General features: G+C 52.2%; 1 protein-coding gene and 1 pseudogene across 1 annotated transcript in view; both read right to left on the bottom strand.

Annotated features, from left to right (window-relative positions):
* Positions 1 to 13,824, bottom strand: part of LOC102432529 (protein Daple-like) — a 33,315-nt gene extending 19,491 nt beyond the window's left edge. The window contains 9 exon segments of the mRNA XM_014449794.1: positions 3,315 to 3,460; positions 6,560 to 6,686; positions 7,867 to 8,013; positions 10,819 to 10,980; positions 11,277 to 11,302; positions 11,305 to 11,330; positions 12,032 to 12,150; positions 12,584 to 12,724; positions 13,741 to 13,824. Of these exon segments, the coding sequence (XP_014305280.1) occupies positions 3,315 to 3,460; positions 6,560 to 6,686; positions 7,867 to 8,013; positions 10,819 to 10,980; positions 11,277 to 11,302; positions 11,305 to 11,330; positions 12,032 to 12,150; positions 12,584 to 12,724; positions 13,741 to 13,824 (978 nt within the window).
* LOC111824407 lies at positions 1,554 to 2,476 on the bottom strand (annotated as a pseudogene).
* Positions 13,825 to 14,871: the final 1,047 nt, after the last annotated feature.

Genomic DNA, 14,871 nt, shown 5'->3' with positions numbered 1-14,871 from the left:
AAGAACAGATATGTCGCCCAAATTGCCAGAGGATTAGAAGGGGAGTCAGCGAACCTTGGACGTCTCACGAGAGGCCTGGTGAAACCAATGCGCAGGCGGAGGGGCGGTCCCAAGCCTCACCCAGAGATGAAGTTCCAGCAGAGCCGTGACCAGCGGGACCCAGGTCTCTGGTCTGCAGCCCATGTCCTTGCCATTGCCGGGGCAGCCTCAGCAAATGACGCTGGCAGGACCCCTGGGCCGGACGGGACAGACACCCAGACACCTGAAAGCACCAGTCCTACCAGGGGGTCAGCAAGCAGGAGTGCCCTTGCGCCTCCCTCATCCGGAATCCGGGCACCCGTCAAGGTGTGCTCAGAGCCCACGACGCAGCTGTGTCACCCACGGTGGTTACATGGACTGAGGCCCTCTGACCCAGAATGACCTGCTCAGGGAGGCCGTCGCTAGTCTCTCAGGGCCCTTCTTGCCATGTGAATGGGGTCCTGGTAACTGTAGGATGAACCTGGCTGGTGAGCCTGTCTGCTGTAGTTATTAAACAGGATCCAAATAAATCCTTTATAAACTAGTTCTAAAATTAAAGGGAAACATCTTGATACATAAAAGCTTTAACAGGATTTAAAATTTTTAAAACTAGAAAGTGTATAAGACTTAACTCATTCAAATGTTCAAACAGAAAGACAACATGCATAATCCCTCTAATAAAATGTGTCCTTGCACACATACCCTGGGGATTTTAAAAATTGTAAACTTCTTTGTTTGTTTGTTTTATGTTTTCAATATATTAAAAAGTAACAGTACAAAATGCTGTAGTTATTAAACAGGATCATTTTATCTGACTCCGCATTTGCATTTTTGTTCTTCCTGAAAAGGAGAATTTACACTAGCACTGAATTTTTAATTTAAAAAAATGCATTTAGAGATAGTTAACTTCCTGAGTGACTTCAGTTATTCAAACATGATTTAATGAGAAAATTCTAATATCTTAGAATGAAATAGGAAGTGAACATTCACACTTGACAACCAATTAGGGCAAAACTCAAAGAGCATGTCACAGAACTTACACTTACATTCTTTATGAAGTTAAACAATATGATTTATCTCAAACTTCACCAACAATCTTTCTCAAATGTTAGTCAAATGAATTATTGATGTGACATTTTCTCATTTGTTAACAAAATACTACTGTATTTTAGACTACCAACTTGAATGTTTTCTATTATATACACAAAATGTGATTCACTAATAAGCAGGTTCTTGCAATACAATAGATAATAGAGCATTAAAATATTTTCTTTATGATACAACCAATACATAGAACACGCGCCTTCCTCAATTTCTAAAATGATTAGGAATTGTGGAACTTCCTTTTGCATAAAACCCTTTCCTCTGCATGAAGCCCTGAGGTGAAAGGCTATCCATGTAAAAGCTGTCATCACAAGTCTTCTCAGTTCTGTATTAGATGATAGCTATATGTTTAAAAAATTTTATAAAGAAATGTGGCAACTTATAAAACTGCTCTGTACAGTTTTAACGAAACGTTCCCAGACCAATTCAGCCTAGGATGACCCTATAAAAACACTGTCCTTTGGACACTTGCTCGTTTGGGGATGAAGCCCCTTCCCAGCTCTCCTGCTGCCTCTTCTGTTGTCCTGGTCGTGGCTCCAGCCAGGTGGTTCCTGTCCTCACGGAAGTGACCATCTCTGTGTCCTCTGGGTGCTGCTCACGGCTATCGTGTCTGCTCCTGGGCAGGCAGGAGAGCTCTGCCTGGTTGACGCAGCGATGACGGTGTGTCTTGACGCCATTGGGAGCTTGGAGACTCTTGATAACGACGATTATGTGACTGAACTGATGGGGAAATCCTGACTGATCCAGCCGTGGAGAAGCACATTCCCCGCCCTATGGCCTCTGTCTCATCACTGCTTGTTTCTGAACGTTTTCTGGAGGAGAGAGAGATCTCCCAATTGCCTGTGGTGATGGGGCCATGTTATCCAGGCCCTTCCGTGTCTGTGAGGAGATGTAGAGGCCGGGCTTGAATGCCCACATGACGCTGGACTATGACAACTCACATCCTGGGAGGCATGGCTACTTCCTGAGGAAACTGGGTTTTGCTGGGCCTTCCAAAGAGTTTTTTTGCATTAAGTAGATTCGTTGCTTAAGTAACAGATAGTCCATGTTGGAGATTCAGAAATGCAAACCGCTTTGCTTTGCCATCCTACCTTCTGGGATTTTCACTGTTATCACTGGCCCCACCTGGCGGGAAGGGATCTGCTCCCACCACTGCCACCACTTGGCGCAGCCCACTGGCGTGAGGCCAAGGGGTCTTCCTGATGCTCCCACTGCACACTCTCCGAAGCCCAAGTCCTAGGCAACCAGGTGGCATGAGGTAAACATCATCACGCTCCTCTGACCCAGTGCGCAAGCTTGGCGGTGGGCGCTCCATGAAAGCCACGGCTCCCAGGGAGGCTGGTGGAGCAGGCATACCCGCGCCCATCACACTGGCCTGCGGAGCGCGGAGGCCTCCCTGGACTGAGGGACTTGGGACAGACACAGCGGCCGCCTTGGAAGGTGGCCCTGAACGACGGGTCCCTGTGCCCCGCGACAAGGAACACGGTGGCCTTTCGGGCTCCCCTCAATGGCCTCAGCCCGCTGGCCTCAGCGCCCGCGACAGTCTCTACAGACAGCGCCCTCCTGCCAGGCCCAAGGCGACCCAGCGGGGACCTCCTCCTTCCCAGAGGACGCGGCCAGGCGTCTGGACCAGAGTCCTTGAGCGACTGGCAGCGGCTGGAGCCCATGATGCTCAGTGAAGGGAAGGGACCCAGATGGACTGTGCCAAGGCCACCAGGTGAGATTCTCCCGGTACCTGCCCCGCCCCCTGCGGAACCGGAAATGCTGTGGAGCTCGGGGTTAGGACAATGCTTGTGTGACCTGCCACTGTGTGACCTCAGCCGGCACTTGGGCCACGCCTGGTGCTTTCTAACAGGGCCCTGCTCTCCTTTCATGAGGCACTTACCACGCGCTGGACCCTTTGCCTGCACTAACTCACACCATCCTCACCACACCTACTAGGTGGGTACATTGCAACCCCATTTCACAGATGAAGGCAGCGAGGCACACAGAGGCCCATCGTGTGCGGTCTCACTGCTGCAGGGACTCCTCCTGCTGCCTCCTGACGCCTCTCCAGGAGGCCCCCTGTCCCCCTACATAACGGTGGCTGCACTGGTCTCTGTCTGTCCCCCAGCAGAGCATGCTCACCGGCACCTGGGTGCTCCCCCTGGCCACTTACATGCCTGTATGTTCTAGACACTACCCACAGGTACCTGCTTGCTGAGCTGCTGGTTCTCCTTCTCCAGCTCCTGGTGCTGGAGGCTGCTCTCCTGCAGGGCCAGGGAGGCGTCCTGCAGGCCCTGGATGGTGCCCTGGAGACTCTGCTTCTCCTGGTCCAGCTTCAGGAAGCAGCTAGAGGCTGAAGAGTAAAGTGGAGTCAGAGCCCATATTCCAGGGGCCTCAGCTTCTGCTCTCTGTCCCCAGCCCTGAGTCGGCCATCACCCTGAGCCCTAGGTTTGGGGGGCCTGGATGGTCATCTGGGTGCCCTCCCTCTTTCCCAGGGTGCTGTTGCTGTCTGCACCTGAGGGTTCCTCGGGCGGTTATGGCCCCTCTGCTGGCTCCGCTGGGATTGTTAGGGAAGCAAGCAGAGCTTAAGAAGAAAGCAGGTGATGGTAGAGAGAAGCCAATGCAAAAGTTCAAGATGATGGAACTGCTGGAACCACTTTTTTACAAAGTTGTAACCTGACCATCAGTCAAGGATTGCAGAGACTAACAGATGGCAAAGAGAGTGTGTTCTCCGTGCCAGCCTCAGAGTGGTGGGAGTCCGGGAGGCTCAGCCGAGGGTTTAGAGGGGACAGAATCATTGACCCGCATGTCTGTGGGTGGAAGAGGCTATGGGGCACATATGCCCAGTACTTGCCACCTCTGGGTAAATTCCTTCAGTCAGAGATTTCATTTTGTACTTTCACAATTGCATTGAAAAAGAATGAGACAGGGACACAATGTCATTAAGAGTTCTCATTAGGGCCCTTGAGATAATTGCCGAAAGGCTACTAGAGACCAGCCACTACGATGTCCAATCCAGTGACGAGAGCGAGAGCTGCCAGGAGACAGAAGAAGACCAAATTATCCCAAGAAATAGCACCTGCTGCCGTAGTGGAGGCAAGGAAAGGTTCTCAAGCGATCCAGCCACACAAAGAGATTATATCAGAATCTGAAACAATGGAAATAATGGAGATAGCAACTACTCAAGAATCTGTGCCACTCAATCCTGAGATAATGGAGCAGACAGTTAGCCAAGTACAGGGCATGCTGTCAGTTGCCCAGACTCAATCTGCAGAATCAGCCTGCAGCATTAGAACCGCGCCTCTCCAGCTGATCGACGTGTTAAAGAAACCTCCTGAAACATCTGCTCCCCAATTTCAGGTCATTATAGAATTGATAGACCATGTTTTGAGAGACCTAAAGGACATTTGGGAAGAAATAGCTGACATTAAGAGGCACATAAGTCGACTCAGCCTGTCATCGTACGTCTCGATATGTGCACCACAAGGCCACGTTGACTTAACACCCTGCTTAGATCCACAGCCGATTGCATCTGCTCTAGAGCCCTCCACGGGTCAGCTCGCACCACCCTCTCAGCCAGGTGAGATCCAGTCCTCCCTTGACGAGTTCTTCATTCTCATAAGCAAAAATTAAGAAAGAAAAAGAAAAAGAATGAGACAGTATAGCCAAATTGCTTTAAAAATTCTAGGCGAGATGAAAACATAAGGTAAAGCCAGAAAAAGGCAGATTTCCTCTGTTGCTTTTAAACAGCTTGAATGCAGAACAGAAAAGGGAGCCCAGACCTGAGAAGTATGGGAGTTCACGGCCCTTCGCTGCCACCAGGAGGTACGTGACTTTGGATAAGTCCCAGGGCTTGTTCAGGAGGAAACCATGAATGTCTGAGGGGTCAGGGTTGTTCCCTCACCTGTCCCTCCAGGGCCACACACTCAACCCTGGGAGCCTTATCGCACTGTACTGCTAGTAGGGCTGCTCACGAGCACCCCAAGAAGCAGAGTAAGATAAGACAAGGATAAGACAAGGTATCTTTGGATAAGACAAGGGCAATAAGAACAGCCATCCTTTGTTGGCGCCCTGTGGGCCAGGCATAGTTTAACGCTTCACTGTCTCCTCTCACAAGATACCCATAGCAATCCTGTGAGGCAGCTTCATTACCCCCATTTTGCAGATAAGAAAACTGAGGTGCAGAAGAGGTCACTTGGCTAACAAGTAGAGGAGCCAGTACTTTAAACCAGGCCTTTCTGTTTCAAGAAGCCACCACCCCAACCACACCAAAGTACATTCACACTTGTTCATGAGCCTCCAGCTAAGCAGTAGGAGTTGGGAACATCAAGAAGTCAGTCAGTCACTGACCTGAAAGGGCTCATAAGCTACACTGAGCATCTGAATCAGGGAGGCTTTCCAGCCCCATCAGCCACCTTGGTCTCTAACAAGTACATTTGGTCTGAGCCAGTCCCTGCCAGCCAGCACTACTTCTGTGTCCCACCAGGGGGCAGTGGTGTTCCCCAGGAACCTGAACTCCCAGAGCCTGGATTTCCAGGAGTGAGGAGACACCAAACCACAGAAAAAACTAACTTCTCACACAGACTCATAATTCAATGAACTGATTTTAGGTTTGGAGTAGATGGGACGCCTTGAAGAGAGGACTACCCAGCTGCTTTCAACAGCCTTTCCATGACGCTTAGGAATGTTGCTCAGAATTGAAAAACCAGCCAAAGACCTTCCTGGCTCTGCAGAGCTCTAAGCAAAGCCTGACCTGCACTCACAGGTGCACGCGCGCTATTGTTGGACACAGGAACTGGCTTGTTGTTTGCTGGGTGCTGAGGCTTCTGCTGCACGGCCGCCCCACCCACCTTCCCTGGCCAACCCCACACTTCCTCTGGGGGCTGGGAGGGGACACACACCAGAGGGAGAGGAAGAGGCCTTGGTGGCCTGTACATCAGCCACTGAGCAGCCCCTGCCCAGGAAGATGGAGAGCAGACTACACCCATCTGCCAGATTATGAAATCAATGGAGGAAACCATGCCCCGGGTACAACTATAATGGAGGTGAGTGACCACTGGGGACGTCTCCTGCATCCAGAGCTTCCAGTGCTCCACAGAGAGATCTAAGACACCCTCTGGGTGTCAGCGTGCTGTCATTTGGAAGCTTCTGTGTCTAGCTGAATGGGAACTGAGAAATCTGGCAGCACTTCCTTTTCATTTCATGTCCTGACTTCAAGGCTGCCAGGCCCGTCATGTTCTTGGAGAGAATTGCAATGAAACAGTTCCAAATGGCCCTTGAATAAAACCCTATTTATTTGGGCTGACACACGAGTTTCAGAGCCAAGGGCTCAGCTCCCTGGCTTAGGGAGAAGCCGAACAGTCAGCTGCTCCTGGAGAAGGCCCTTGGTATCTATTAAAGTGTAATAGTCTTCAATCAGGTTGGCTCCACGGCACCAGCGGCTGCTGCCTACCCTCTGACAGCTGGTCCAGCTCCCAGCGCAGGTGGGCGGACTCCTCCACACTCTGCCCCTGTGCAGCCTTGAGAGCCAAGTTCTCTTCCTGCAGCTCCTCAAGGTGTTTCTGGTCTGTGTCCCGGGCCTGAATGGGCAGAAAAGGGGGTGGGGTGAGGATGTGGACTGGAACATGCTCTGGACAGGTCCTGGCCCCTGTGCATCTGCCCTCATTCCCCCAGGATGAATGGCCTCCATGCCCCTGCTCACTTCCAAAAACACAGCTGCACAGAAATGACTCCAACACCTGGCCCAGCTGTGAGAATTACAACCACTGAAAGGTATGTTGACGGAGTGACCTAGGCCCTAAATCAGGGGTGGGCAACCTTTTTGTGAGTGCGTGCCAAAATCAGCAAAATCTCTGACTCAAAATTCTTCTGCGTGCCAGCCCTAATTTTTTGAGAACATGTTATGCCTACTTGATATTTCTTAAGGTGCACATATGTGTAGAACCTTGAAGAAATAATAAAATTCATTTGAGCAACAAAAACACAGTATATGATGATGAAAAATACATTTATTTTTTAATGTATACATGTACACTGATAGTCTGACAGAAAACTTTATGACTCGTTTGATATTATCAGTGGGACTTTTGCTGCTGCATCACTGATGACAGAGATTTTACATCAGGTTTATATTTCGTGACCTTCAGAGATATGCACGAGCTACTACTTTCATCTGTCAGGCTACTCCTATTATGAGACTTAACAAAATTCATCACTGAGACCAAAGATTCACAATTGTAAATGGAAGATCATATGAGAGGGTTTCAAGTGCCAGCAAAAGTTACTGGCGTGCCATGTTTCACACGAATGCCAGGGGTTGCCCACCCCTGCCCTAGGTCCTAGGGGATGAAATTCTCTGAGTGGTGTCTGAACAAAGTGACGTACAGCACAGGGCTTTAGAGCAAATGCTATAATGACGGCAGCTCTGTGGCCCCTTAGCAGGCCTAACGCCTTGGAAAGGCTGTAGGGACTCACACATCACAGCTCAACCCACATCATAAACGCCAGAGGAGACCCTTTTTGCAAAGAGGCCCACATCCATCCAACCTCACAGGAAAGCAACACAGCATCAGGCCCTCTCAGCGTTGGGAGCCTTCAGTGGTGCCCACTCAAGCTACTGAAGTTAGCGACTCTCCGCCATCAGCAGGTCATTGTGCCGGCGGCAGCACCGATCCAGTAGCTGAACATCAGAGAAGGGCACAACATGAACCTAAAACCGCCCTCATCTGTGTTACACGTGGCGATGACAGCCTGTCCTACCAAATGTAGGCGGCGCAGCTTTGATTTCAGCTGCACGTTCTCCTCCTCAAGCTCATATAGCTTATCAACCCGGGACCAAGCGACAGTCAGCTGCTCCTGGAGAAGGCCCTTCGTGTCCATTAAGGTAAAATTATCTTCAATCAGCTCCTGGTCAGCAAGAACATACATGAGAGCAATGAGGTTAAGGCCCCTGGTCATGACGACAGCTCTTCCAGGCATCTGGACCCAAACCAAGAACCTAGGGATGACTCTGCTGCTGCGGGAAGTTCTGTCTCCACTTTTGAGCCCCTGCCCTTCTCCATTAGGCCAGGCAGATGGAAAAATCCCCGAAGCAAGACACTATTTAACTTTGGGAAGGGAACACTGTGAGAGTGTCTGACACATACAACCTCGGGTAGTTGGACGAGTGCACCTGCTGACAGATATGGGGCTTGGCTGAGCCCCTTTCCTTCACAAAGAAGGGGTGGGGCTGAGAGTCCTGGGTTTGAGGGCTGAGGCTAGCCTCTCAGTCACTCCACTGATCTTGGTTCTGGAACAAAATTCAGATAAGCTTTTGGTCAATATGCACTTCCTATTTGAACATTTCACACACCTACTCTCAGCAGTTTCCTGGAAATGAGGGGTCTGTAAGACACAACAAACAAGTACTATGGGCCTCTGTGGGTCAGACACATGCTGGGAGTGGGACGCAATGGCTGGGCCCTCAAAGGCCACCTAATGGGAAGAGTCCACGGTACTTACTCCTATCCCAGTGCCCAGCACACAGGGGAACCGTTCAGTTCATTCCGCTCAGCCCTGGTCCTGCCCTCCAGAGTCCTCCCAGCGCCACTCATGTCTTAGGGGGCTGAGTCTCCCCTCAATGCCCTCACAGTTTGTGAGCACTGATACTCGCTGATGTGTCTGTTTCTCTCAGGGAGCAGTTTTGCAAGGCTTGCCCCACTCATGAGAGCAGGCCGGTAGCTCCTGCTTATCCATCACCTGTTCATTTCCCCACATGGGTCAGAACCCCAGATTCTCGGTGGAGAGGAAACCTTACACCTACCTCCAGTGGACACGGTTCTGGTCAAAGCCTGGCAGCGGGAAGGGTTTGGTCACTGACTCTGGCTTCACTTGGCGGCCCCCTCCCTGCCGGTCCCTGGCCCTGCACTAGGTGCTCTCTGTCTCTGCCACATTCACTCTGCACAACAGCCCCCAGAGGGAGGCAGGGACAGTCCCTTCCTACACACGAAGAGGCTGACTTGGGTCAATTAAGGAATGAGCCCCAAGTCACAAAGCCAACCAGTGGTGAAGTTGGGCTTGAACTCAGGCTGGAGAGCTCCAGACTTGTCGCTTCACTGCCTTCAGCAGCCTGCACCCCATCCTTAAGGAGCCCGGACTAGTATCAGCGATGTGAGCCAGAGTACATGGAGGGACTTCACGCAGGAAGAAGGTCCAACTCTTCCTCTTTGGCCACTGCCCCCAGCATTCGGATCTAGTGTTCCAGCCGGTTTACCCACCAGTACTCACCAGTATCACCATAATCCCAGACCCTGAGTTCCATAGCACAGCCTGCCCCATTCACCCTTACAACCAACTCCTACCCAGCCTTCAAAACCCAGCCGGAATTGGGGTGAGCACTGTCCTCGCTGATCCCTGGGCCCCGGCACACGGGCCTCGGAGAACAGTGTGACTCATTCTCTATGTGGCCTGGCCTCCACGGACCACTCTGTTTCTCTTGTAATTCATTTACTAATGCAAAGTGTAAGGCATTGCTAGTTTCAGAGAAAAATTATTAATCAATATGAGAAATGTTGCTGCTGTTATCCAGAGGCACACACCTTGAGAACACAAAAAAGGGGTTCCCATGGGAAGCCCTGCAAAAGCCCAGAAGCTCCCCAGTGCCAGGAGCGAGTCTTGCTTTGTGTTAGATCCCCTGCTCCTGGCGCAGGGCTTGGTGCCACACAGGCCTTCAGTCACTGCGTCTGCATGACTGAGCGAGGCTGCTTGGACAGGCCCGGAAAAGACACCGAGACAGGGGCTGAGCCCTGAAACCCACACCATCCATGGGGCAGAGTGTTGGCTGACATGTGGGGGCTGCCTTAGGTCCCCAGTGTGCAGGAGGCTGCGGAGGCCACAGCCTGGGGAAGCGTGCACATGACCTTCCGCAATCCTCCTACCTGTGAGGGAGGGTGCCGGTGCCCCACACCTGTCTGTGCTGCAGATTGATGCCTTTCATCAGCAGCTGGGCCAGGGGGCCATTTCCAGGACAAAGCCAAGAGCTGGCCCCCACTGCCACCCCTCCTGGGCCGGGCTGCTAGGGCACAGCACCCAGGGTGCCTTGTCCCCAGGGAGCAGAGCAGTGATCCACCAACATTCCTGCGCGAACAGCCACTCCCTGAGTAGGTGGGAGGAGCAAACATGCCTGGAAGAGAGGGTCCTGAACTCACTGCTCACGTGAGGCAGTTGGGTGCATGGTCAGAGTGTCAGTAACCCTGCCTGGGCCTTGGTCTCCATCCCCCCTCAGCCCTGACACCCTCCTCTGAACAGACCCATAACCTAGGGATCCGAGTAGGCTACACCACGGAGAGCTTCATATGGGACTTGCCCAAATACGAGGTATTTTACCTCTTTCCTTGTATAAACCTCACGGACTAGTACAGTTATCTCTGTTTTATAGATGAGGAAGCAGTCCTGGTAAGATTTAGCCATAGAAATTACAAGAAGTCTTAAAGAAAAAGATTAGTGAATAGAAGGTCATCATTGTGGCATGAAGGAGGAAGAGGAAAAGTCCTAGAAGAATCAGGGCCTTTCAACCACATTCCCAATCCTGTTCCTTCCACTACCAGAGGGAGCCCAGGGGTCTGGCAGTCAGTCTGCGGTGCAGGGAGAGGGCCAGCTGGGGAGACATCGCAGCCCCTCTCCGCTCTTCCAGGACCCAAGTGCCCACCAGCCACCTACCCTGGTCAGCCTCACCTTCATGCGGGATGCATAGAACTCTATTATGTCTTTCTGCTTCTGCCTGAGGCCCATCGCCTCCATCTCCAGTCTCTCCACGCGGCTCGCCTTCTCCCTCAGGGAGTCCAGCTCAGGGAGCGGGGCACAGGCAGCCTGGGCTCTGGCTGCCAGCTCCATATTCTGGGAGGTGGGCAAAAGTAGGGGACCTGGCTCAGGGAAAGGCCCAAGTCCCTGCAGCCCCAGGAGAAGCCAGGGGCAGCCAAGCTGGTCCATGTGCAGGCCCCTGAGTGTGGGCCCCACATGCTGTCACTGAAGCACATCACCCCACAGCAGCTCCCAGGACAGCTGGCTCTCAGGCAGCGCTGCTTTGAGCAGGAAGGAGAGGTGTCCCAGGTCACATTCCTGGACCTGGGGCCACAGTGACTGGGGCATCCTAGCCCCCCACCCCAGGCCCACACGATAGGCCTCCTGCTCACATTGTGCCGGGCCTCCTGCAGCTCCAGTCTGCCAGTTGCTTTGTCTTCTCCTCCCTGGGGGCGATGAGAACACGTGTTGAGGGCTCCTCAGAAGCACCTGGAAAGCCCACCACCTGGGAGACCACAGCGGGGAAGGAGGGGGTGCTGCCTTCTAGGCGTGAGTAGGGCATCTATACGTGGGGCTGCAAAAATGCTCTGGAGTCCAAGGTGAGCTTTAAGTTGTCACTGCTGCTCTCAGACTTCACCACAGACCTGAGCTTTCTTCTGAGGGTGCAGACAGGGAAGGAGCCCCCAGAGCCACTGCTCCCTCCACAGCCAGGCAGGCATGGAGACCCCCTGGAAGGGAGGTGAAGGCTGGCAGCTTCCCAGATACCGGGCATGGTGCCATCACCAGCTGCACGAAAGGGGCAGCAGGCCCACCAGACGGGACCGGAGAGACAGATCCTCCCTCCAGCCAAGAGCACCCACACTGGGCCCGAGGCTGAGCGGCAGGCTGCTGCTCTGAGTCTGCCATGTCTGGACTGGCAGGAGCCCTAAAGGCCCAGCAGAACCCTGCTGTGCAGGTCCGGGGAGGGAAGAGTGTGGGCTAGCCCAGGGCCCAACAGGGACCCAGCTCAAAGCAGAGCCCAGTCACTCCAGGGCACTGTGAGAGCTGCCCCGTTGGCTGCACCGCATGGCAGTGAACCACATGTGTGAGCAATGGGTGGTGACACCGGGCACAAGAGCAGAAAGTCCGGGGTCACTGGGGGACTCACAGCTCCTGCTTGACGCCGCTCAGCGTGGCCTTGGTGTCCGCCAGCTCCACGGCCAGGTGCTGCCTGTCCTCACTGGAGCGGCTGCTGGTGTTCCACTCCTGGGTCATGGTCACGACCAGCTACAGCAGGGCAGACAGGGGGTCTCACCGGCGTGCTCCTGTGCCTGGCACAGTGCCCGCACTAGAACGTGGTGAAGAATGACCAAAAGATGGAAGAAAGTAAAAGAGAAGATGGCAGCCGAGACTGCAAAGCCAAGAGCGAGGCAGGAGAAAGTGGGGGAGTTTTTAGGAAGCAAGGATATATTTAGTGAGACAGAAGGGCCGAGTGAATGGAGCAGGCTCCCCAAGCTCAACCTCTGTCCTCACACAGGTGTCTCAGGGGACTGTGCCCTGCAGGGAAAGTGCCCACGCCCTGCCCCCATGGAAATGGGCCAGGAGGACAGACAGTGTGCAGCTTGAAGGAAGTCAGGATGAGGAGGGCGGCCATAACTAGGCCCTAGACCCAGGCCCCTCCCCACCGTCCCCCAGGCTGTTGGGCTACCCACAAACACACCTTCCTGCAATGGTCTTGCTCAATTAAGACCCTCCTGAGGCAACAGATCATGTTGGTGGAGAGGTACTCCACCTCCTCCAGGGCCATGTCTGGGACCTCCAACCACTGCAGGTCCAACAGGCTCTCCTGGTGGCGGGTCACCTGAGGGCACACAAGGGTAAGGTGCTGCGGAGGCCGGGCAGGGAGCAGTGGAGGGTTCCTGAGAGCACCCACCTCCCAAGGCCACGCCCCCTGGGACCTAGGCCCACTCTCCCACAGCTGACCCACCTCACTGACATTATTAACCCGCAGCCACCAAGTTCCTGTGGGGGGCGGGCAGGCTCCTCAGCAAGTGGAGCCACACTCTGCAGCGGAGCCCTTTCCTCACACACCACTGCTGCTGTCACACTAGCTCAAGGAGGACACTGACTTCCCACCAGACAGCACTCCTCCCAGTGTGGGAGCTCCCTCAACTGTCCCAGGGATTCCAGTCGCGTCCATCCATGTGTCACACAAAGAGGGTAAGCCTTGGGAGGGGAGGGTCAGGAGGGATAGCATCTTATTCTTCAAATAAAATCTAACGTGAAGATGTCAAAATATTAGAGCGCTTATGTCAGAAGGTTGGGAAACATGACAATCTTATTTTTTGAGGAAACCTTTCATAACCTGAAATACTTCTCAGGTGAGCCTGGATCTCATCCCCACAGGCCACACAGGACCACCTGGTTCCCCCTTTCTGCGGGTGTGAGCGCAGGCCCACGGCCTCATCCTCACTGGGCAGCCTCTCCTCCAACTGCCGACATCACCTCCTTCAACCCAGGGACATGCCCTTGACGGGGAATCAAACCTGCGACCCTTTGGTGGGCAGTCCAACACTCTAACCACTGAGTCAAACCATCTAGAGCCTGGACCCGCAGCCTAGCCCCCTGGCAGGAGCAGGTGAACTCTTCTCAGTCCAGGGCTGGAAGCGCCAGGGGGTCCTGCACCTGGTGCATGGGCTCCAGAGTAGGAAACCCCTCAGGCCTCCAGGCCAGGACCCCTGACCCAGTTTGGAAACCTGTGAAGACCCCTGAGTCCCAGGACTGCCAGGGCCCAGGCCGTTGGGGTCTGTGGAGACCTCAGGGGGCGGGAGAGGAGCCAGGGCACCTGCAATGGGACAGGGAGGCAGGTGTACTCACCCCAGCCACCAGCGGACTCTGTAGAAAGAGCTCCATGAGCTCGCGGACAGTAACGTCCATCCTGAGGCTGTGTCCACCGTCCATCGCTATGCACACAGGCTCTGGTCCCACCGTCTCTGTGCCCACCAGCTCTGCGCCAAGCACTGCCAACGGCTACTCTCCCCAAATTCCAAAGGGCTCCTCACCCCACATTCTAAACTGCTATTTGCACCACATTCTAAACTGCTCTTGAGCCTGTATTCCTAACTGTCTGGGCCCCATATTCCCAAGGGTTCTGGCAGGGAACGAAGCTGGGTCGGGGGCTCTGGCAGCTAACACCCAATGCTATGTGCTTCGGAATACACAAACATTATGTAATTTAAATTTAAAATCTCTATGAAATTTAAAATCTCTCTGGGCACATAAAATATAAGGAAATATAAAGGTTCTATATCTACATCCTATAGGATTATAAATAGAAATTAACCACTTAATCATAATTTTGCCAATCTCCATTTTAAAAATTATTTTTTTCCATCAGCCAAATTACAGAAATTTGATCAGTTCCTTTGAGGTAACCATTCATTTTATTTTGTTAATTCTGACCTAGTAGCTCAGCTTGGGAATTCTCCTCTCCATTGGCAGTGAAAGGAGATGCTCCATCAGTAGTTCATACAACACCTAAGCTCCACCAGTCAAATATTCTAAAACAATTTGTTAGAATATTAGCTAATCTGTAATTTAGAAGAAAGAAACATGAACAAAATGAAGCTGTGTATTTGGAAAATATTTCAACACAAAGATTTTGTACATAACTTTCTGTGCAAGGAGCATTAAGCTTACCAGCACATGCAAGAAAGACATTTAGAGAACAGATATGCAGGATTCTCAGAACAAAATTTAAACATTTAGGCTGTCAATAAATGAACTAAAAGGGTTCAAATTATTTTCTGAACTAGTAATGGTTTTATTTTGGTAAACTAAAGTTTTTTAATTTAAAATAAATATAAAAATTTTAAGTACATGGACTTATGATGGGGGCCGGGTACCAATTAGCATTTTTAATAATGATCCAGCTCCAATAAATAGTATCAAATTGCTTAAAGTCAAAGAACAAAAATGAAAAACAAAACCCCTCCTGAAGGTATTATT

Source organism: Myotis lucifugus, unplaced genomic scaffold, assembly GCF_000147115.1.
Source record: "Myotis lucifugus unplaced genomic scaffold, Myoluc2.0 scaffold_1423, whole genome shotgun sequence".
NCBI classification, from domain to species: domain Eukaryota; kingdom Metazoa; phylum Chordata; class Mammalia; order Chiroptera; family Vespertilionidae; genus Myotis; species Myotis lucifugus.
The sequence above is the reverse complement of the archived record's forward strand: the minus strand, read 5'-3'. Positions and strand labels throughout refer to the sequence as shown.